Genomic DNA, 10,042 nt, shown 5'->3' with positions numbered 1-10,042 from the left:
TCCCTCAGCCTCTTCTCAAAGACACTGCTTGAACATACATCGCAAACCCTCAGATAATAACAAATGTGTTTTATAGCAGGCTAACGTACTGGTTCGTTTGACTTGAGGATCCTGATTCGGAAAACGAACATAACATATTTGTCATTGCTGTAATTATTTTATGAATATTTTAAAGGGAAATATATGGACTTTCCTCTCTGGTTAGTTTATGTCCTCGGTTATTTCAACAGTGTTTCAGCTATGATACTATTAACATGCAGCTATTTGACAGCTTCAGTTCTGGGCATCAAAGTCATAGATAGTTCCCCAAGGGAAGAGAACCAGGAAGGAGCTCTCCTCTGAAGGGAGTGTTTTTGGGTAAAACTCTGAAAATGTCTGTAGAACATAGAGATTACATTGCTGAGTATCAGGTATTCATTCCCAGCAGAGTTTAGCAGCATCATTAAATGGTGCAGGTATTGTCTGAGCGCTGCAAACATAAATACACGGGAGAGTAACTGTGTCCATGTCCAAAGTGCGAGTCCTCCCTCTCATTACACGTTAATGGGAAGCACATCATCACTCTTTAGTCATCTAGGCAACTTATGTTGGTGCAGACTGTTTGCTGGAAATTCAGTGAAGCCCCGTGTCCTGGAACAACCTGTTGTGCATATGTTTTGTATATGTTTGTATATGCCTGTAGAGTATGCAGTGCAGATTTTTTTTTTTTTTTCCAGTTTTCCTCATTGCCCACAAAACAAAATTTCTGCTGCAACACTTCTTACACATTTCCCTGTAGGCTGTGACAGAAAGTTTCCTCATGGAGAACTGTGGAAGTATCTTTGGGTTTAAACATTTACCTGATGAAATCTTACATTCATTTCTACTGACCTTTGTGGAGCATTAAAAAAAATAATGTCTTTATTACTCTTTTTTTTTTTTTTTATTGCCAGCTCTTTATAATCATGGTCTGCAGTATGCTGTATTTATGAATAATCTTACATTTCAAGAGGACAAATTCATTCCGTTATTTAGTTTTATTTGTGTGGATGTTGCGAAATAGTAGACTGACAGTCTGGGGATTTTTCATATCTCTAACCATTTCTTTTTGTCAATATGACGTCCTCTGCCATCTTTTGTTCTCCCCTAACATTGGTTTTATATTAAAAATGATATTTGTTGTGTGTTGCCTTCCAGGATATGTTTGGTGCTGTTACTTCTCTCAGTTCTACTGGTGCATGAGATTGATGTAATATATCATTTACGTCAGAATCTGGCAGGCTCATGGTTTTGCCCGTATATTGTAGTACTTTTTATGTTTTTTTCTCTTCCGTGTGTTTTTTGTCGTAATATCTTAATCAGTCTTTAATCTCATAAATGTTGGATCAGAGTGTGTTCTTCAAATGTCAAATTGAATTTAAATTGAAATGAATTAACGAAGAACTTACAGAGATAAAAACATCAGCTCCTAACAAGAATATTGTTGAAGTCCTTCACTTTCTTGCCCTACATCATCATTATTTTCCAACTTGCCAGCTCTTTTTTCTTTCTTTCTTTTGCTGAGATTGTTGTAGGTGATATTTCCTCCTCTCATCACGACATTGTCACATTTATTATTCCTGACCTCAGCTATCGAAGTGACGCTTCCTCTTCTTGTCATCAGGTTGTTCATGACATTGACACCCTGACTTGTGACCTGCAACTGGAGGAGGACGGACTGACAGACAGCTCCAAGACGGACACACTCAACTCCAGTTCGAGCTCCACCACCACCACCACCACCGCTTCCAGCCTGGAGAAGATGAAGCTCTTTCCCGATGACTGCATCTTTAAAACACCCGCGCCCCCCGCCCCGCTCCCTGTCAACCCCACTGCGGTCCTGACTGTCCTCAAGAAACCACACCCACCCCTACCGCCTCCAAGACTTACCCCTGTGAGAGCCGAGGATCACAACATTAAGAATCTGCCTCATCCGACATTAGTGTTATCAGGGAATATATCCAAGGCTAACGGGTCTCTGTTAAGGAATGGGGGGGTTTTCCCATTGAAACCGAGCAGGGATTTATTCTCCTCCACACCGTGCTTCATTTCTAGTGACGGCGGAATCCCTGAGTCGGGGCTTGTCCCTACATTGCCCAGGCCCATGCCTCTCCTCCGCCATGAAAAGAACAAATGCCCCAAGGCCCCCGGCAGGGAGCCCCGCGAGAGGGAGCGTGTCCGCTTCAGTGAGAAGGTCCGGTACCACGGCTACTGCCCCGACTGTGACCTCCAATATGATGTGGACGACACGGAACGACACTTGCAAGCCGAGCTGAACGACCTGCGACTCAGCCCGGTGCACTGCTGCTCTTCTTCCTCCCCTCCTCCGCCTCGTGCTTTCTCTCACGAGCTCATGTTGGAAAACGGCGGGCTCCCGGTCAGCCACAGTTTCCCGCCGACATCGAGCGCTCCTCCGCCTTGTGTGCCTCCTCACACGCCTTCCCTAAAGCCCCAGAAAACAATCCTACGCAAATCAACCACCACCACGGTTTGACACCGAACCCCACCCGTTCTGTCTAACTTAAACATTCTTGAATCATTCATAGTGTTTTCTATTTTGTGAGCGCTTTCTACTCCAGTGGAACTTTTGGATTATCCAAACAGGGGGGGGGGGGGGGGACGGTTGGGAAATAGGAACCAAAAGGATGGATAAAGTGACCCGAGGGAAAAGGCATCGCCGTGGGCGCCGAGACATACAGAGAGATCAGGAGGAAGTGGTGAGTGTGTGTGTGTGTGTGTGTGTGTGTGTGTGCGTGTGTGTGTGTGTGTGTGTGTGTGTGTGTGTGTGTGTGTGTGTGTGTGTGTGTGTGTGTGTGTGTGTGTGTGTGTGTGTGTGTGTGTGTGTGTGTGTGTGTGTGTGTGTGTGTTTGTATGAGTGTGTTTGTCAGGAAGACAAAGGGAGGAAGAACAAGAGCAGTCGCATGTGTGCGCTCATGCATCTCTGTGAGTCTGTCTGCGTACAAGTTTTATTTGTTTATGTGTAGTCAAGCGCGTGCGTATATGTTTGTGAGCAGCATGTGTGCGGTGTGTGGTGTTTGTGGCCGGTGATAAATGACTGAAAAATACACAGGAGCTGAAACGTTTGGCAAAAGATGGCTGACAACACGAAAAGCTCAATTGTATCTGTGTCTTTCTGGAAGCTCTCGGTACTAACGAGTCTCAAACTCAGGAAGTTCTTTCCGAGAGGCGCTCTGATTAATTCATGCCCCTCTGGATGAAAAAAAAAAAAAACCTGCCTCCCCCCAGATATTTCCTCCAAAGCCTACAGATTTTCCCGTATTCTGACACTTACGTATACACAAATAGCTTTACATCGCCAAATAGATCAAATTCATTGCAGACAGGTATCGACGAAAGTGTGCGATGACACAACTGCCCTTTTGATCTGTGTCAACGTCTGTCTCTCCGCCAATTTCGAATTGAAAAATCTCGTATTTCATTTTTTTCTAATCAAATCTACGTGTAGCTGTACAACTGTCATGTGTGTAGACACCCCCCCCTCCTCCCCCTGTGATACGAACACCCCCCCCACCCCTCTGGGACTAAACAGACAATCAACTAATCAGTTCTGCTCTTGAGTAGATACCATCAGGCAGAAAAACGCTGCACTTTATTTCCTCAAGGGAATACAAATCAGAAATAATGTCATTCTATCTCAGTTGGTAGTCTCCGTTTTATTAGCTTCTATTCAGAGACATTTAATAAAGCTTGTGTTTCCTGTGTACGTGTACAAACTGCGTGCACACGCGGCCGATGCTTCGAACGTTGTCTGAAATAGTTCTCAAATCGACTATCGGGGCATCTTGAACTTTGCCCGTGTCAGCGCACACGTCTTTGTCTTCGCGTAGGTGTGTGTGTGTGTGTGTGTGTGTGTGTGTGTGTGCGTGTGTGTGTAAAAGCACGTGTCAGTTTGACAGACTTGGGCAGACAGCATACCCTGCAGTTAGATGGGAATAGGAGCACCTTCCTCCCAGCAATGCCCTTAATTAGCTGGATTAGACAACAGGAGATAACGGCGCTGCCTCAGCCAGCCTTTGTACCAACGTTAGCCTCGACAAAGCTCTGAACCGCTGCTGCACACATTTCATTATGATCTCCAGAGGGAGGGAGCGCGTGCTGACAAGCAGTGAGGTGTCAGTAAGTAAAGTGAAGGAACAGGAAGGTAAACGTGGAGTTACGTTTGCTTAGGTGGCGGGATGTTATATAAGTAGTCCATTTAATATGTATATGTCATTCGTATGTTTGCGTCAGGGTGGGAAGCTTGAAGGTTAAGAAAAGGAGAAAATCAGGGTACCAAATAGCACACTGTTGAGTAAATCCAACGCGTGACCTCGCTGGCCTTACCATCTAAAGTCGGCGCGTGGATTAGTGGATATTCAGTCATGAGAAAAAAGGAGAAAGAGTGCGAGAGGAAGGAATGCCCTTTCCAGAGAGGAGAGGGAAAGTGTGGGACAGAGAGAGATCAACGCTGATGCTGTTTTGGCTGCGTTGGGTTTTGTGCTGCTTGTTTCGGGGCGTACGAGGTTGCATGTGTGTCCTCTTCAGGATTGCTCTCGGTGGTGAACGTGAACTATATTTACCTTGTGTTAATGGATCCTATTGAATCCGGCAGCCGCACGCGCTCGCACACAAACAACGTTGGAGCCGAACAGAATGAAGTGCAGTCAGTATCATCAATAGATGCAGCTCGTGAGGGCTTTTGCAACTGTGGTACTGCCTTACTAGCTTATGCACTATTCATCATTGAGGCGAGGAAATTGACACAGTGGATTTGGCTCTGTATGATTAAAGGGGACACATTGAAAAAGTAAAGGCATCTGCGCTCTTTTTTTTTTTTTTTTTCCCTCTGTGTCCCTTTTTTTTTTTGTATTTGGACCTTCAGACTTAAGAATTTGCTTAGTGTTTGGAAATAGTACAAGAAAAAATAAATTGAACACATAATCCCCCTTTTCAAGGACACCAGTGTCCTCTTCTTAGCTTAATTGTTCCTGAGTTTTTATTTTTCATTTCAGAAGGAGTTGAATCTGTTAACTGTAAAACTAAATGTATTGAATTTCACCACCAAGCTTTGACAACAAATTATGTTTTTTTGAATTATCTGACTGATCACAGTAGCTGTTCCCTTCTCCAAGTCACAAAAGGGATTTTTTTTTATTTATTTATTTATTTATTTTTTAATTTGCTTTGACTACTGACGTTGGTGGACATTGGTGCAGTGTTCACTAGAGCTGGATATCATTCAAAATGTTTTAATACTCGTGCCATTCGGTAGTTGAGTTTTAGTATCAGCTCCAAACAAAACTTTTTCCAATGATTTACGAATACAAATACAGTTTATTTTGCCGGCAGGTTAATTTCTCTATTTCGCAGAACGGGAGTTTTTTTTTTTTTAAACTCGGGTGTCTGGTGACACGAGTCATTTCTCGGAGGTTATGAAATAAAAAAAATTAAAAAATGGACCAGCGTTTTGACGTAGGCGCGCGTCAGCAGAGTTTTTGTAATTACTCTCGCTGGCAGAAGGGGGAGACAAAAGCTCTGCACAGGAAGGAAGATTCCCAACAGACCACTGACATGCTTCTGTTGTCAAATGTATTTCAATCCACGGTGCTTTGAAGTGTCGAGTTGAAAGTCGTATCCTTGTCACTACTTTTAATCGCGACTATATTCATACAACATACCAGACACTTCATATTTGTGGAGAGGCAGAGTGATGGATGTGAAGACAAACTGTTGTGACATTTGTACTAGCTGGCCAACTGTTCTTTGGATTCATCATTCATGGTTTAACACACATCAGTGACTTATTATGAGGTTGTTCCTGTAACACAGAAGCCACAGCTCCTCTGACCATAGGTGTGGGAGTTTATCGCTGTTTTTGTAAAGGCTAGCTGAGCTCCAGGGCTCCCGGCTGGAGGATGATGAAGTTGTAATGGGTTAGGGAGGAGGTGGATCTTCACCGCCTCCATCGTGAGTCAGGACTGACTCAACTGCACTGACCTACTCCCTACAGCTCAGAGATCTAGCTCATAGCCCACCTCTCTCTCTCTCTCTCTCTCTCTCTCTCTCCCTCCCTCATTTCCTCATTTCTTTCTTCCTCTCCCCTTGGATGATGATTCACTCCCACTCAGCAGCATCTGTATGCATAACAATCTCTTTGCGCACATGCATTTCTGTATGCATGTGGTTGAGGTGGCTATTATTAAAACATATCTGACACTTTGCACAGCAAACACCTTTGGCAGCATTTCCATCTGTGTATTTAATCAAAAGGTTCCCCGCGGCAGCCTCAGTGTTCTTCACTTCTGAGTGACGGATTACAAATGAGCTTTTCAGGATGAAAATATTTACTCCCGTGTTGTTTGCATCCTCTAATAAATTATTAGGAGCATTAGCGTCTTCATTTATGGCTTGTGTGTTTTAGATTTGAACCCCACGTCCTGCTGACACGACTGCTGCGACGCCTCATTTCATCGGGCGAATGAGTGAACCTGCTGCCGCCACAGCGACTTCAAACTCTCTTAGATCTGAGTCACCGATCGACGCGGTTACTTTTGTAAATGTAAAGATGTTGCCTTGATTTGTTTCTCATCGCACAATAATCACACGTGGACTTAAAATGCTTCCAGAAGAAAGAAGTATTGTCTTCATCCCATTTTCCAACCTGGCAGGTGCATAACGTGCAGTAAAACTCGGTAATAAATGTGTCAGAGTGAGACGCACATTTTGCCAGTGAATATTAATTAGCTGTTGTTTCTCTGTCTGATTGTTGATGGTGAAAGTCTGCCAGGAGACACAGCTGTCTGTTTGCTCGTCCCCATTCTGCATGCGCCATTTACTTCGCTTTGTTTCCCTCAATCAGCATTATTTCATTATGATAATTGAAAATGAAAATGTTATGAGGAAAGCATTAAACAAAATGTAAACTGAATAATTGTGGTGTTGCGTGCCAGAGGCACTCCATCTGTAACGGAGATACTGTAGGCGAAGTTCATTAGAATACAAAATAGACATGACCCACATTGCCAAACACCAGAGCAGTCAGAATTAAATCTGGTGCACATTCGGCAGCAATACTGGCTCGTCTTGGTGCTTCTTTATCAGTGACTCATCAAAGTCATGATGTGGGAAAATGAGTGGGCACGTCTGCGTGCGTGTTGTCAAAATGTGTGCGCGTCTATTTTAATATTGAAGGGATAGGCGTGTGTGTGTGTGTGTGTGTGTGTGCGTGTGTGTGCGTTTAAAGGTGTATGAGAGTACAAAAAGACACTTGGGTACATGCAGCCATGTGTGTGAGACGGAGTCGAAGGCCGTGAGACGGCTCAGTGCAACTTTGAAAGCTTCGGTGGTGAAGCAAAGCTTAATCTGAGGATTTCATGCTCTTTTGGAGACGTCGGCTGCACCTTACGCAGGGAAGGTAAACAATATCTCGACAACAGAATCAGATTTATAAGAGCATCGGGGGCCCAGATGGGGTCCTCCGCTCGTCGAACCCCTCCAGACGTGACTAAGAAGCACTGAATAAAAGCACAGGAGTGACACACACTGAAGAGCTGTCATTTCCCAAAAGGGAAGGCTTTTTAATCCGCAGAGGAAAATGTGCAAAACGGCTCAGCCTCATTAACTGTAATGGCTTGTGTATGTGTTGCTGGGTGCTCGTGTCTGGGCAATCATACCCGGCTATATTTTCATTTTGCTCCATGAAAAGCGATCGTTGCTGCTGTCGCTGTCAAGTGGCTCTCCTCTGCACACTCAAGATATTCACATTAATGTGTTTCCTCTTGTTTCCTCCGCAGGGCCCTTTGCGATACTGGAGACACGAGTGGAGGGTCGGCTCGCTTCATGACGCCGATCGGCACGGGGTTGATCGGTGACAAGAGTCGAGGCCGAGCATCAACCTTCTTTTACAGAAAGCAGATAACACCACACAAGATCACCCAGGCTAATTCATGCTTTGACTTTTGAGCGCTAAAAACCTCCAGACAGAGTTTTGCTGAGGCACTGTCAAACAGGCCAAACAGTAAGGTAAGATGAATTTATAGTTGTGGAGGTGTTTGTTTTTTTTTTTTTTTTTTCTGTCCATATAAATGGTTGAATTAAAGATTAAAGCACTGCTGAGACCCTATCGTCAAAATAAAGAGGCGAGTTAAGATGAAGATGGGGTGAAATGATGTCAGCCAGTATTTGATTGATGTCTACACAGACTTTTGCTCTGTGCATACTCAGATGGAAATCAATAGCCCTACTCAACTGGCAGAATTTGCCTTTTAAGAAATGTAATTGTTTGTGTGTGCAGAGCCCAACATGTCTGCCTGTGAGCAAACTGCTGCTCTGCCGGACTGCAGATAAGGAGAAAATAACATTGTGTCAGTGTGTGCTATATGCACAACCACAGCGTTTCTGTTTTTGGAAAGACTGAAGTCTTGAAAAGAATGACGATGTGGTCACTGATCTGTATCCAGACATTATGTTCATTCTACATCAAACTCTGTTTGCTCAACTGGTGCCCCGTAGGCAATGTTTTCTTCACAATAACATGCAGTACAGTGTGGTATAGTTGCAGCTTTAAGGGATTATTGAAGAAGTAATAATTTGCATCAAATTTTCTTTGTATTCAAATATACATGTACATGTTTGATATGGATATATTTCAGGCATTTTTCTACAGAGACTTTAACATTTAAAGAGATGATATTTTTGATATTGTGTTGAGAGGTATTTTGACAAAAGCTGACATCCACTGGAGGTCCGTGTTTTTCAGCAGGACAGGGGAGAGAAGGATTATTTATTTATATATACAAGATGATGTTGGTATGGATGAAAATCTTCAGCGCATTGAGAAGCTTTACAGAATGGGCTGCATTGTGAGGAAGGAAAAAGAAAGTAAGGCGGAGAAGAGAAGTGGCGTAAACCAAATACCTAGATGTGCTTTATCAGACGGGAGGCATGGGGCCGAATGGATGCATGACTGACTCTTCACTTTGTCCTGCCATCACTGTGTTTTTCTATGCATTTCTGTGGAGAGGCTGTCTGTTGGTGGGTCCAACATGCAGGGTGCTCTGCTCTCCATAATAAGAGTTATTTCCTCATATGATGTCCGTCAGGTTAATCCTGCAGTCACTACAAACCTGACAAATTCCCACGTGGCTTTGGCTGATGAGTCATAAATTATAACATTAACATTTATTCATATAGTACTTATCAAAACCAGAGAAAGAAATAAAAAAAACATATATATATAAAGAAACAGATTTAAAGGGAAGAAGAATAGTACTATAATAGGTGAACACATATTCATAGGCCATTCTGGATATTAAAGGGTTGAGAAATGTTTGCTGGTGAGCAACAAAATGTCTTTAATGCACACAGTTTCTCACCACGTTCAGATTAGAGGCACCACACTCGTAAACTCCACCTCTCTGTTCTCACCAGACGCAGGGACTGAATTCATGACCGAACTCTGGATCAATAAAGAATCTGTTTTAAAGACGATTGGAATGTCTAAAAAAAAAAAAAGAAGAAGAAGCTGTCAGTGATATTTTGTTGTGTGTTCACGAACTGTTCAGAAATAACTTGTGAGAAGTAAATTCTTTGCACTTAATGTCGGTGTGTTTGTGTACTTTAAACTGAAGAATTTCTTGTTGATTTCATGTCGGTATTCTCTATTATAAACTGTGCTTTTGTAGATTAATCTTTGGTAATGTCAGGAATCTGTGAACCGGGAGTCAAATAGAGGAAATTAAACTGCAAGAGCATCACACTTAATCAAAGCTACCAAACGGCAGTGCAGGCAAACAGTTCAAAATGGAAAATACACTGAACGGCTTCAGCAGCTCCGTCAGTTAATTGAAGATTAGTGTGATGAGATAGCATGCTGGCGGTGCTAAAGGCCATCGAGGCTCCAGAAGAGACTCTGTTTGGGTTTTCTGTCCCGTTAGACCTTCGTGCAGCCTGCTTTTTGTGTTCAGAACTGCCTCCTCAGACCAGCCTGCTTTCCCGTCTGCTGCATCGCCTGATTTGACCCACC

The 10,042-nt window shown here is 43.3% G+C and overlaps 1 protein-coding gene across 1 annotated transcript in view; it reads left to right on the top strand.

Annotated features, from left to right (window-relative positions):
- The window catches only part of prr16 (proline rich 16), a 13,500-nt gene extending 3,884 nt beyond the window's left edge, over window positions 1–9,616 (top strand). Inside the window, exons 2-3 of the mRNA XM_069707741.1 lie at window positions 1,643–2,735; window positions 7,812–9,616. Of these exons, the coding sequence (XP_069563842.1) occupies window positions 1,643–2,512 (870 nt within the window). The 3' untranslated portion in view covers window positions 2,513–2,735; window positions 7,812–9,616. The remainder of the gene's footprint in view (window positions 1–1,642; window positions 2,736–7,811) is intronic.
- The last annotated feature ends 426 nt before the right edge of the window (window positions 9,617–10,042 follow it).

The sequence above is a fragment of the Brachyistius frenatus genome, unplaced genomic scaffold (assembly GCF_029030835.1).
Source record: "Brachyistius frenatus isolate BFR_SWC_R1_liver_20210118 unplaced genomic scaffold, ASM2903083v1 Contig_72, whole genome shotgun sequence".
In the NCBI taxonomy this organism is placed as follows: domain Eukaryota; kingdom Metazoa; phylum Chordata; class Actinopteri; family Embiotocidae; genus Brachyistius; species Brachyistius frenatus.
Note: the sequence above shows the minus strand (reverse complement) of the source record. Positions and strands in the feature narration are given on the sequence as shown.